Source organism: Mastigoproctus giganteus, chromosome 5 (assembly GCF_048544385.1).
Source record: "Mastigoproctus giganteus isolate SK-2022 chromosome 5, ASM4854438v1, whole genome shotgun sequence".
NCBI lineage: Eukaryota > Metazoa > Arthropoda > Arachnida > Uropygi > Thelyphonidae > Mastigoproctus > Mastigoproctus giganteus.
The window spans coordinates 106,298,301-106,313,033 of NC_143579.1; the positions used below are offsets into that span (position 1 = coordinate 106,298,301).

General features: G+C 37.8%; 1 protein-coding gene across 1 annotated transcript in view; it reads left to right on the top strand.

The window, feature by feature from the left end:
* Window positions 1-14,733, top strand: part of LOC150085617 (guanylate cyclase soluble subunit alpha-1-like) — a 63,815-nt gene that overhangs the window by 29,747 nt on the left and 19,335 nt on the right. Inside the window, exons 3-5 of the mRNA XM_090374619.1 lie at window positions 925-1,067; window positions 2,928-3,619; window positions 3,835-4,153. Coding sequence (XP_090230745.1) covers window positions 925-1,067; window positions 2,928-3,619; window positions 3,835-4,153 — 1,154 coding nt within the window. The remainder of the gene's footprint in view (window positions 1-924; window positions 1,068-2,927; window positions 3,620-3,834; window positions 4,154-14,733) is intronic.

Sequence of the window (14,733 nt, forward strand, 5' to 3'; positions counted from 1 at the left end):
ACATGCGCACGCGCGATTACGCGCAAAAAGGGCTCACGCGGTGATTTAAGGCGAAGTGGGGGAGATAAAAAAGGAATTAAAGTCGCACCTGACAATCGCGCGATTGGCCTTGTGCTCTGAAGGGATATCCGCACTCAGCAGAGTGGCACTCAGAGTGGCAGCAGCAGCACTCAGCATAGATCCCGCCTCCACCAGCATAATCCAGAGTGGGGTTTGCATTATAGCTTGGTTGCTATAATTTCCTGCACACTAGACGTAGGTCAGGAGCGTGAGTTTATGGCACGCGTTCCTTGAGTGGACCGGGGTTCAAGCCCGTGACTACTAAATACGATGAATATTTGTATTGATGATTTATCAGAGCTAATTATGGAAGAAATGGCCCTCTTTATTACTGGATGAATATAAACTTGACCCTTTTACTACATATGCTTTCATCAAGTTAAATTTTTTAAGACCAAGAATAAATCTTTTTATGTTTATGATTTATCTGGAATTACATTTCTCTTGTCCCACTATAATATGCTTAATATTTTCTTTATTTTTGGTGAAAATTAATTTTGGCAATTTATAAATCTTATAATTTGCATATTTAATGCAATTTTATAAATGGAAATCATTTCTAATTTGTCACCAATTGAACATTTCTCGTTTATTTTATACTCGCATAATACACCTTAATTTATCTGTTTCGCAGTTGGCAGTTATTGTGAACTTTATTTTAAAACGTAATGTGAATAATATTAATTAACCCAGTGTACATTGATGAAATACGTTGAAATTTGCATACTGTTTTACACTTTGTAAACGGAATTTCAATCCCCGTTAAGTGTATTTTTTTAAAAAATATAAAAATATAAATAGGCATTTTAGCTTTACTGTAATTTTTGTATTACTTTGGCTGATATAATCTCTTTATTCAATTAGTGAGAAATCGGGCTTTAATATAAATCTAAAGGAAGCCATGAATAGGGAAGAGATGCTAGATAATGACATTGCCGATCCTGTTTTGAACACAGCTTTGGAAGATGCGTTCGTTAAGATAGTATCTTTATCAGCTAGAGTGTCAGGTAAGTTGAAATGATGTTATTTAACACGATATGTGGTGAATTATTTTAAAAAGAGCAATTTCATCCGCAACTATTAAGAAATATTATCACTGTGTAAGAAAAATACACGTTATATTTTTATCAATTGCAAACATAGCTGGTTAATTTTAGTGTTATTAATGAGTATATCTGAAACAGAGTTGGATGGACTTTGGCGTACCATCCAAATAGATTCCACCAGACAGAGCTGCTGTTGAATCGATGTGAGCTATTATTGGCTTTCTTCTAGACTCCCGTCGGTAACGATCTCTGTGTCTTGAAAAACTTCGTAGAACAAAATACTCGCCTCACCTGTCTGCAAATGGAGTCCAGAATTCCGGACATGTTTCGTGAAGTGACACGTGAGGGTTCACACCGGTCACAAGCATAGAGCTGCTTTTTAACTGGCACAGCATTTCATTGTTTGCATAGTTTCTCTAGTTTCTTTCATTAGGAATAAAAAAAAGCCACCTGCTACCTACTCCTCCCACTTGCAGGGGCAATGGAGGTGGATTTGAACTTGGGATACGCAGACGGAAATTTGTTAAAATAAATGTGTTTGAGCTATTAAGCAAATAAATATATATTTCTCAATTAAAAAAAATAAAATAAATAAGATCAGTTTATTGTGTTTGATCAGGAACTATTCGCAAAACTCCATCAGTAATTTCATTGAGAATTTCATTTTCTTGATGTTTCCTAGAAGACTTAGAAAAAACGAAGTGTGTGTTTCTCAAAACACATGCTTCAATTTAAGAGTGAATTCGATTTTTTTTTTGTTTTTGTTGAACCTTATCGTATTTCTGATCTTTTATCAAATAGTCAACGTTGCAGAATCGAATAGGTCTGTGAACGACTTGGAAGATGAAAATTCGGGAGTGCAGATTATCAAGACTGGACGGACCAGGATAATAGATTGTTTTTGGTAAGGAATTGCTCTCTCCCCTTCTCTCTCATTTTTCCAAGGGACAATGTCAGTGGGAGTTGGCAGGAACTCTGACTTCTGTCCTTGCTGTTTTATTCGTCTGTTTGTTTATTGTAGGTTTTTAGGCGCATCATTGACTTAGGCCATATTGCTCCGTACATATTATGTTTGTGAATTGTTTGTTCTATAGTTGGCTTGCTGTTTTTCTGGACACAAAATCCGAGTTTATGACAGAAAAAACCATACTATCCCCGCCTGAGACCAACTATCAAAAAGGCCCATAAAATTCTTCGTCATTGACGGGATTCGGACTCAGATCTTTTCTACCAGGTGGTGGAGGACGACGATTCTGCGCACTGTGCTACCGCGAGGGCCATCTTTTTTGTCATCATTTAGCTACTTGGTTACTAGTCATGTCATCTGTTTAATTTTTTCATGAACATTAAACGAAAGCCTGCGTTGTTCAACTGAGCTAAGCTTGGATATTACTTAGTATAAATCCCTTCTTCATTCAGCTCACTGAACTATTTGATACATACCCAATCAAAATTCACACACTGAACTATTTGATACATACCCAATCAAAATATGCTCATACTAATATCCCGAATATCTTATTTATTTATTTACTATATTTTTTGTAGTTCAAGTTTCATTCCTTTTTGGAAGACAGGAAAAAAGTCTGGAAGGGAAGTTAATTTTTAAAGGAATAGACAGATAACAGTTCTCCTCTGATTAGAGCCTATATTATTAGGACGAAAATAACATACGAACTTTGTTATTTTCGCCCTCTGGATTTGAAATTACTTCTTTCTGTCTCGTTTTAAGTGAATGGCGAGGTGTACGTATGTCAGGAAATGAATCGGAGGTCAGAAGAAAGGAAAGGGCAATTATGATTTTAAATTTTGTCTTTTTAGGTATACACGAAAAGACAGTACTTGAAGAGACAGGCCATCATCTTGCACTCATCTGTCTGAAGACATACCGAAAATCTGTACTTTTCTTTGGTAGCGGTTTTGTTGACTTCTTGGTAAACATTGAGAACATCTACGACCTTCTTATGAAATCGAAGGCATCGAGAAATTTCCTCTTGAGCGAGACATATAGAGTGGAAACTGCCACAGGAGAAGTGGAAGTCCATTATACTACCAGGAGACATTTCATGGAAGCTGTATTTCTTGGAGTGCTGAAGAAGTTAGCTGCAGAATTATTTATGTTAAGAGTCACGGTGAGCATGTCGAAATCAGAATACACAACGGTGTTTCAAGTGAAAACAGTTGAATCGAAACGTCACGTGGAAGAGTCCTTACAGAAGTACACTGAGTCACTGACTTCTGATCCAAAGGATTTAAAGATATCTGTAAATTCGTTTTGCAGAAATTTTCCGTTCCACTTCATATGCGATCGCCAATTACGTTTCGTGCAGATTGGCAAAGCATTAAAACGATTCTTTGGACGACAGATAATGTCTAAGAAATCAACCTTTAGAACTTTCTTCAATATGAAATATCCGAAAATACGGATGGAGTTTAAGGAAATCATGTCAAGGATAAATGTACAGTTTCTTATAGTGATTAAGCAAGTCGACAAAGGATATGAGCATGTTGAGGTAAGATGCTGTTATTTTTTTAAATAGGTGCAAAGAATTATTTAAATATAAGTAACTTCTATCAGCTGTTAGTTTTCACATAAATTTGAAATAATTGCGTTTTCTCCTTTTTGATTTTTATCTAGGCAAAAACCAGCACTTAAACAGTGAAATACAAATACAGAATTTGTTTAAGCATGAATCTTAGATTGATATTTATTTTCTGGTAAATTTAGGGCATGGAACTCAAAGGTCAAATGATTTTTCTCAAAGAATCCTATACGCTACTGTTCTTGGGGTCTCCTGTCGTTGATGGACTGATGACGATGACAAACAGGAGTCTGTACATATCAGATATTCCAATCCACGATGCAACAAGGGACATCATCCTGGTAGGAGAACAATCTCGAGCTCAAGACGGGCTGAAAAAGAGAATGGATAAGCTGAAGACTTCTATACAAGAAGCAAGTTTGGCGGTGTCGGAGGAGAGACAGAAGAATGTAGATTTGTTACATCTTATCTTTCCTTCTCAGATAGCAAGGAAGTTATGGCGTGGTATGGACTTTATTATTTCTCGTAAAAGTAATACACATTTTAGTGTTACGTACAAATTCTTTCCTTTTTTTTTCAAGATGAGCCAGAATTGTGCCATTATTTAAAGACTTATCGCCATTAAAAGACAAATTTTGGAAGGGTATACATGCATACAAATATGAGAAACTTCTTTCTGCTTTCAGTGCCAGCTTCTATTTCTACAACTCGTTACTATTTTCGAGCTTATTTTTCTCTTGTTTCTAAAACCAGCGGGAGAGGCGAGGGAGGAAACTCAGTATGGCATATTCTTTCCTAATTGTGATTCAAGCTACGATCCGATAGTTTATTGCACATCGATTCCTGCTAAACAGTCACACCACGTTTCATAAAGCAAAATGTGCTTTCATTCACTTCTTGTCTCTCTCTCATTGAATTCTCGCCGTACTGTAAATGAATCGATACGGGTGTACTAAAACTAGCACATTCAATTTTAAAAACCACCAGTCTAGAAATACATTAAGAAGGAAGGAAATTAAAGCTTACCCGTGATCCAAGTCAACTGATATTGAAAAGGAAACCGATAGATAAATAAATCTTATTTGCTAGTACCTCATATACTTTTAATTTTTCTGTCCATTCTTCCAATAAATTTGCTAATTGTTATTTGATATCAAAAGATACATAAAAGTGATACTGTCAAAGTCGTTTTATAGAAAAATGGCAATTTATTTATCTTAAAAATTAATTAATCTTAATTTTCAAACGACTTTTTCAGATTCCATATTTTCAAATGAGAGCTGAATAGGCGATAGTAGTTGTGAACATAAGTTTCTATTAAGAGACAAAAAACAGATTTTGTATTTAATTTATAAGATTAGATGTACGATTTTCTGTGGTTGATTCCCACGATCATAAATTCCACCAAATCCACTCATTTGTTACAATAATGAAGATTTTTATTCATCGAAGGAAAATGAACAAAAACATTTTTAACGGTTGCGAAACATAAATAAAACTAAATATTTCACGACATTGCTCAATTCTGCTTCAGTAATGAAATGATTGCTAGTCTGGATCTGCACATCCATACATTTCTCTTGAGTTCTATCAACACATCTGCAGTTACATCTTTTATACACTATGGCGGGCCCTCATGAGTAACACAGTTGACAGAATCGCAGTCTTCCCTACAACGGGTGGAAAAGACCTTGAGTTCGCGTCTCTGAGCGAATTTTTATGGGCCTTTTTCACAATGTGACTGAGTTAGTCGATTTCAGTTGAAAATAGCATAGTTTTTTCTCCCGGAAACTCAGGTTTTTCATCCATAAAACAGAAAACTGACCGCAGAACCCACACACACACATTTTACAGACAATACATCGGAGCAATATGGCCTTAGTCGCTGATGCTCCTAAAACCCCACTACAACAACACAATGTGTTTATCTCTGGTTACAGTAAAGCTTCCATTATGAGTCGCAGGTCTTGCTGCTAATGGAGGGTTGGCATTAACTGTTGATCTTTTACTTTAAGAGAATTCTAGAAAATTTTGTTATTCAAAAATAAAAGTCCGCTAAGTGATTTTTTTCCCCTTCTACCTGAAGTATAGGAATAGCCAGTGGCATTTTCCATTCAACGATTTTCTAAGATTTAACACGATTCAACAGATTATTTTAAGAATCATAATGCATGTGCAAAAAAAAATGAAAGATAAAACTCTGTTGGTAAAGCTGTTTTACAAAAATAGCAACACTATTGGCTCACTTCGGGAGTAATGCCATTTAAAATAAAAAAAAAAACAAAACAAAACTAGAGCACTGTTTTCTCAAAAGATTTCACAAAATGATCCAGTGGGATTTGCTACTGGTTGGTTTTATGCGATCAGAAAGTGAAAGTGTATTTGTAAGTTATTAGCGGCTTCCAGGGTTCCCCCTATATCCGCCGTTTGTTAGGCTTTTTGCCAAGTTGCCGGCTTAGAAAAGAACTTAAAAGAGCATCAAAATTTCACGTATATATTTAACACAAAAAAAAAAAAAATTTTCTTTAAATTTTTTAAGTTTTTGAATTTTGAGAAGAAAAAAAAAAAAAAAAAAATGCATCTGATAGATGAAATATGTAATTAGGTGTGCATTAGTGTTGTGTTTGCGTTGTGTGTTAGCCGGCACCTGGCATTTAGCAGCAGGGGGCTGTGGCAGGTTTGTGTCACAGCCCCTCACTCCCATCCCTAGCCACATGGAGGCAGCCAGGATCTACTTTATCTTAAGAGGACACGGACTGATCCGGTCCTGTGGTTAAGTTTTTGGATGTCTGATGTCCCATCAAGTTAATCCTGTGTGGCCGGGTAATGCATCAGGGAAGGTCCCCTCAGAATTACCAGGGCACACTTTTTTGGTTTTATTTCCCCTTAGATATGAAATAAAATAAAATAAAATAAAATAAATAAAACAATTAAAATAAAGTAAAGTAAAATAAAATAAATAAAACAATTACAATAAAGTAAAGTAAAATAAAATAAGATAATTAAAATAAATAAAATAAAGTAAAATATATTAAAATAAAATAAATAAAATAAAATAAATTAAACTATAATAATATAAGGACTATCATTTACTTTTCGATATCCCTATACCCCATCTCTCACAGGGCTCAGTCCTGGCCAAGAGTGGGAGGGATGTACTATTCCATCTCTTGCAGGGCTCAATCCTGACCAAGAGTGGGAATGATGTGATCAGTTCATATTGGTACGCAATCTGGCATGGTAGTGTCCATTTCTTCTTGTCTTTCTTTTTCCCCTCTCTTCCATTTTCCTTCTTCTTCTTTCTTCCCTTCTTCCCTCCTTCATCCCTCTCTTTTCTTTCCTCCTGGATATGTCCTTGTGTGTACCTTTTCCTATGCAGTCTTAAGCATGGGCACTGGGTATGTTGTTCAGTGTTATGCCCCTTGGTATTAGTCTTTTCTTTCCCTTTTCCTCTTGTTCTTCTTCTTTCCCTTTCCCTCCTTTCCCCTTCTTCCTTCTCTTCCCTTCTTCCTCTTTTCTCCTTCTCTTCCCCTTCCCTTCTTCTTTGTTGTTGTTCATGTCTCAATCTTTGCTTGTTGTCCATGTCATACTATTGTGACCTGGGAATTTCACCCCATTACCTCTGCTCACTTGATGTGCCTTTGGCTTTGGCAATGTTAGGGTTAACTGGCCTTATTGTGCCTGGTACTGTTGATGTGAGGTACAAAGTTTTTGGCCCTTGGTGTAATTTGTGATGTCAGTGTTGCAGTCAACCTGCTTTGTTCTCATTGGCACTTAACTGCTTGCAGGGTGAGATGTCTGAGGCATGGGCACTGGGAATGTGATTCAGTGACCTGCCCCTTGATTTTATTCTGTCTCTCTTCTTCCCCTTTTCCTTTTACTCTCTTTCCTTCCCTTTCCTCCCTTCTTGTTGTCTTCTATGCCTCAATCATTCCTTCTTGTTCTTGCAGTGCTACTGTGATCTGGGACAAATATTCACTACTTGGTTTTATGCGATCAAAAGAATTACAGACAAAAACAGTTGTTTTTGTCTGTATAGTTCCCGGCAGAGAACGCCGCCAAATGATGAAATCGCAGTCGCTCGCCGATGGTGCAATACAAAATGTATATTTGTTGGCTAGTTCCAGAGCGGTATCGTGCGACACCACTTTGGAACTAACCGATAAATGCGTATTTTGCGTTGCACGAGTTGGTTAAGTTTAACAATGTTATTTTTATTTTATTAGCATATAAGTGCTATATGTATAAGTGTATATATGTATACATAAGTATATATGTATAAGTGCATATTGTCTTCACCGTGAGAGTCCGTCCGCATGTAACAATTCGACTTCAGTGGATGCATTTTCATGAAATTTTATATTTGACTATTTGAAAAGAGTTGGCGATCATCCGTTCCAAATATTTTATTAAAATCGGACCAACAGAAATCCGATAATTATTATTTACTTTTTTTTTTTTTTTTTCAAACATTTTTTTGGAAATACATCATGGATTATTACTACTGTATGTACTAATTTGCGTTAAATTAACTTGCATATTATTTTTGATCGTAATTGCTTAACTTTCTGCACGTTAAATCTTCAGACAGGAATGCCGCATTTTTGATACTTTGCTGATATTTAATTGAAAATTTGCAACTGATGAAGATATACAGCCACACTGATGTTACTTGACGGCGATTTCCTTGCAGTAGTCATCCATGCACCTGTTCCACAAATTGATCAAGTATTAAAGTGGCAGCGATTACACTATATTGCCAAAAGTACCCCGACACCTCTAGGATTTGGGGAAACATGAACCATACCCGCCATCCACGTGTCAAGAATAAACATTTAGTTGATTTTTCTTACTTCTGGCGACCTGCCTGTGCACCATCCGTAATTGGTGCTTGTAACGTTGAAAAGTTCTGTTATGCCTATGTGTGGGTCTGGTGGATGCCCGATGAACGTCCACTGTGCATCTGTGGAGAGGAAGAGACGTGGAAGAACCACCTAATGCACCAATGCGACTACTACGACGACCTACGATGCTTACTCATAACGAAAATCAGATATTCTCCAGTTAACCAAGAGGTACACCTTGACACCGAGGAGGAATACAGAGCGCTCACGAGATCCGCCCTACAATTGTTTTCCAGGAGACGAACACTCAATGCTATCCATACGCCAAATTGAGACTGGACAGACCCACAAATTATCCAGATTAGGAAATGGAACACTAAATACTGAACGGGATTCATCCCATGAATCAACCCGTAACTGGCCAGATCCCTGCTGGGATTGGACTGAGACAAGCAAACTGCAGCTCTGCTTCTAAACGCCATTTGGCGATCTGAATAGGGGGAGACAGTCTTCCCGATTCCCCCCCCCCCACTGCCCCCTTCTTTCGTTTGGTGAGGCATGGGCCTGCCTCACTGCTGTTCTGGGGCCACCTTCCCTATTGACCCCATTCTTTTGTCTTTTCCCACCAGTTTCAGTCACCTCTCCCTTCCTTCCTCTGTCTATCCTGTAATGCGCAAGACCCACACACAGCTTACTAAAATTAAAAAGGCCTAAATTTAAACTGAGATTATAAAAACAACTTTCGGCTTTCCTACTTCTAGTGCTCTTCCTTTTTTTTTTTTTTTTTTTTTTTACATAGGCCCTAGCCACTGAAATCCTGGAAACTAGGTGGCAGGGCCTGCTAGAGTAAAAATTACAAACTACTGTGTACTTGGTCTGCCTCCACGAGGCCAAGTGTGAGCAACGTTGGGTCCCAGCAGGGGTCTAGCGGCTAAATGGCCAGATGAACAATGATACATAACACTACACTTACAAAATCCATACACTTTTAAATCTCTGGCTTTTTACAGTGAACTGTTACACCCACAATGAAAGCAACGCGGAGTTGGGGGAACCACTGGTGCCGTTTAACATCAATGTACTTTACACTTTACTTGAACGTCGTTCATAAAGTGTGTTGTCTCAACTGTGAAGTTTGGTGGAGGTGCTGCCACCGTCTGGGGGTTCTTTCTCGTGCTTAGACATTGGCCGCCATCGTTCCTGGAACAATGAATGACATAGAATACATTGCATTTTGGACAATTTCGCACTTCCTACACTCTGGCAGCAGTATCTTTTTATTTCCTGCATGACTGTGCACCACCTCGTGCTACATAGTCCTTGATTTGAACACATGGGCAGTGTAAAAACTACTTTGGCCTGCCCAGAACGTTGACTGTAACCCCACTGAACGTTTCTGCAATAAACTGGACCATCAGCTTCGGGTCAGGGCTAACATGCCTACAATCGGTAGCTGAAATTTTTCTCCAAGCCAAAAATGGTTTGGAGTCTAGTCTACTGACGAAGACTTTGTAAGGTTAAATGCGAGTCGACGCTTTATTAACTATTGCATCAGTTGAAGGTTTTTTTGAAAAATGATACACTGTACTGCTGGCAGGTTATTTGATTTCATTTGATTATTGTATGTATGCAGCGACCATACTTTGTAATAGATAATAGAAATATTTAGTGGTTAGCCAATATAAAAGGACCAATATCAGCAGTCGTTTTATACTACTTTTGATCATATATCAGGTGCCACTCTTCAAATGATAAAAAAATTTAATCAGTTTTTACAATATTAAAATTCATTAACATTATCTGTGCTTAAAATTCAGAGTTTCAAGAGTTGTAATGTTAAATTATAATATATGAATTTCTTATCCTAGTATGCAGACCCTCCTAGCCAAAGCTATTTAGGAGTTACACTGTTTTTGACTAAATTGATTTGATAAACTGAAGGACGCACGGCACCAATCCATTTCTGAAATATACACACTGCAACAGCAATGCCAACCATTTCTAATCTAACGTGGAACAGAATGCATCTACATCTGATTGGTTTTTCTTGTTTCTGTAGAATGCAACATGGAGGTTTGTGAGATTCGTAGCGATGGATGGCTATTGACAGGACAGCCGCAAGCAGAAGTGGTGAAAGTTGTGAACCTATTTAGAATGGTAACTTCAAGGTTGTGGAAAATCATCAGGTGACAGGAGAGGTATATTGAAGGGCAGTGTCAGGGTTGATCAAGAGATTATGCTAGGGTGATTGCTATCTGGCCTTAACAGCGAGACACAAAAGGGTGAAGCTAGTTAGGTAGCTCTCTCTCTCTCTTCCACCCCCCCCCAAAGAACTGAACTAGAATTGCACAGTTCAATTGTCTTCTTCATTTAATCGGTCGCATTGGTTTTCAATACCGGCTTGATAACAGTGTGGATTCCGAAAAATAATTATTCTAAAGAAGTTTCAGCAAAACTGTTTTAGTTCATTAAGCATTTTGGGTATAGGAAAATCTGTATTTACATTTATATTCATTACAACTATTAATTGACCAGAAGTGTTTAAACTTCATTGTTTCTTAGCAATATCTGGATGGAGTAAGATAAGTCAATGCGACTTACGCTGATTTGTTCGGTCTCGTCGATCCAATAATATACAATAAATTATTAATCAAACTGTGATCTGTTTTTAAAATGGCTACAAATTACATATATAACAGGCTGCTAAGGTTTTTATAAATTGTTTCACCTCTAATATGCTTTCTTTGAATAAAGAAGTCCCTCAGGTCTCTGCTATCCCTGTACGTTTGGAGGCTTTATAGTGTTGAAGTCATGTGAATATGTGCTCCTAAGTTTTGGACTTATAAGTGCGGATATAGCAATACCTGATGTAAGAAAATATGTGCCAGTGATAGTATAAGTGGTGGTGAGTTTAGGTGTTAAATTTTGCTGGTCGGGATTGAGAATTTCACAAGATATACGTGATTTAAACTTTTTCAGTTTCACAGATTGTGATTACATAGAGATACATTATCCCATAGAGTTAACATTACACAAAACCAGTTGTGAATTTTCCCATAGGAATAGCATTACCCCATAGACTTTGAATGGGACAAAATGGCTACCAGGGTTTAATTCCATTTTGTGTGTCCTGGGATACCATGTAACATTGAGAGTGACATCTATATGTAACTGTAACCATTTATCAACCACCATATTGTGGAAAACATTCAAATTTCATAGGTTTTCCTTTGGATGGAAAATCCCCATAGGTTAACATAGGATTGACTGTGGGCTTGTTTTGGGCTAAGATTGACAAAACTTAAACAATTAATATCTCCTTATCTATTATGATTGAGGAGTTCATCTTTGGAGGTTGTATTCCTCAGAAAATTACTTATTTTTCTAGATATTTTCCAGCTCCATCTGGTGATTAGGAGCCGAGATATAGAATTCAGGATTTGTGAAAATCAAAACTTTCATGCTGATTTTTCATCCAACTGTATACATAGAAAATAGTCTCACATACATATTTTATTGAATTAACAGTTTATTACAGAGGCTGGTGGGTAGGTGTTTTTTCAGGACAGTCAAGAAGAAGAGGATTTTATAAATAAAGATTTTTTATTACAGGAAGAAGAGAACATTACTAGAACTTAAGGAAAATTTGGTTCTGTTTTCTTTAAATTTAAACACATTATGGACACAGAATTCATTAGTGAGACTGTACGTGACTCAGATGCAGAGGGAGTTTTTTCTGGTGAGGCTGGGGATAAACTGGAAGCCCTCAAGAGACATAAGGGTAAAGGCGCAGTCAAATCAATAAAGGGAAATTCTAAGGGTGACAAGAGTAAGAACAAACGCAAAAAATCTGTTCCTACTGAAAAGGATCAATGTAAAAATGATTCTGAGGGAGGTACTTCTTCTGACTCGGAGTCATCTTTGATTAAATCTCCTGAGGTGTTTAAAACATTAAAAGGTCGTAAGGTTCCCTTGACTCCTCGGGTTGTGGTTCATGGAGACAGGGATAAAAATAGTGATACAGACAAAGACAATGTTGATCGCCCCTCGAAGCTTATTGTGGAATCATCCGCTTCTGTGGAGCTTGAGGGAGATGCAGAGGTTGCTTCTTTGAAGTCGCCTACTTCTGAAAAGAATCAGGGTGTGAGAGAGACTCAGAGATGGGAATCTATATTGAGTCCACCTTCTGATGATGATCCTACTTCAGGACAGGTTTCGGAGGTCTTGGGATTTTGTTCTGCGGTATCTAAAGTTAAGAAGGCTCTCACGGATTTTTTGTTTTCTGAATCCTGTGGGGTCACGAGTGCTGCTTCTAGTCGTATTTTGGGTTTTTGGGCGGACTTGGAGGCAGTGACCACAACTTTACTTGTAGATAATGAACGGCTGAAGGTTCACTCCGCTGAGCTTGAGACTCGAGTTGAACTTCTTAACAATTTGGTGAAGACGCAAACTGTGGCTGGGAGATTATATCCTAGATCTAAAACGTTTGCAAAGGCTGTTGAAGGTGGCTTGTCTGTGGTAGATGAACAGGTTTTGTTGAAATCAGCAGGGGATCGTGAGAGTACTCGCGGATTTGCTCGTGGAGTTTCTGAATCTCGGTCTGATCCTAATAATATAGTTATTTTTCGTCCGGCCGAGGGTTCTGAGATTGATTCGAGTCAGACCGTAAAATCGACAGTAACTGAGGAGATTAAAAAAGAATATAAAAACATGAAAATTAAAAGTATTCGTCTTTTGCGTAATAAAGCAGTACTTTTGGAGACAACTTGCCAAGAAGATGCATGTAAGATAACTGAGAATTTAACTTTTAAACAAGCAGGATTGTCGGTTGAGAAACCAAAATTTACTAATCCAACTGTTTTAATTTACGGAGTTCCTAAGGATTTTACCAAACAGGACATTTTGGAGGATTTGTACTACAAAAACTTTCAGGACTACAATGTCACTCAGGGGGAGGTTAATCAAGAAGTTTCATTTCGGTTTAGTTCGGGCTCTGGAACTAATGTCGTTAACTGGATCATTGGATTCAGCCCACGTCTTTATAAATGGTTGTTTAAGAACAACAGAATCTTTTTGGGCTTTGGATCGCACCGATTTAGGAAGTTCACTGTGGTTAGCAAGTGTTTTCGTTGTCTTGGCTATGGCCACTCTTCGCAGAATTGTTCACACAAAACGGTATCATGTGGCCACTGTGCAAATAGTGGACATATTTTCAATGAATGTCCCAACAAGGACAGTTCCCCTAAGTGTATCAACTGTAAGAGAAGAGGTCGAGACCATGATCATTCAGTTCGAGATAATAAATGTCCAGAATATATCAGAGTTGTTGAGATGACCGACAGGAGAACATACAATGAATAATACAAACCTTATGATTGCCAATACAGGTTATTCTAATAATTACAAGTGTCTAAAAATTTTACAAATCAATGGACAGAGGTCTCGTGCTGTTGCTGATGAAATTAGGGTTGCCGCCTTTGAGGGCAATTATGATCTTGTGTGTATCCAGGAACCTTATTATACGGCACAGGTGGGAGGACATGATCACATAATAGCAGGTTATCCAACATCATGCAGAATAATTGCAGTTTCTGAAGTCCCTCCTAAGTCGGCTATTGTTGTAATAAACCAGGATATTGTATTAACTGCTATTTCTGGTTTGTCTTCTGCCTGTGTTACGTGTGTCTCTGTGTCACTGATGAACTTCTCCTTTTGTTTGGTTTCGGCATACTGTTCTCCTGCGGAAAATTTCCAGATCTTATTGCATCACATAGATAGAATCTGCTCGAGGTATGCTGGGCGAGGATTGGTTTTGGCGGCTGACCTTAACGCTAAATCTCATTTTTGGTATAGTGGGGTTCTTGATGTTCGTGGGTCTCTTTTGGAGGATTTGATTTTGTTGTATAATCTGAGTGTCCAGAATTTACCAGGTAAACCGTTTACCTTTTCTACCTGTAACGGCGAGTCGAACATTGATGTGACCATTGTTTCATCGGCTTATGAGGGACGGATTCTTCACTGGGATGTGAGCCCAGGTTTGGTGAACAGTGATCATAATGCTATTTCCTTCTATATTGCGCCAGAACCTGTGCAGGAGAAGTCTAGTATTGGGAATTTGAGAAGATTCTCAATGGAAAAAATGAAGTGGGATAAGTTTGGCAATTATCTCAAATCAATATACAGTGACCGTAACACATCTACTTTGAATAATTTTAATGCACAGGAATTTGTGGCCCATGT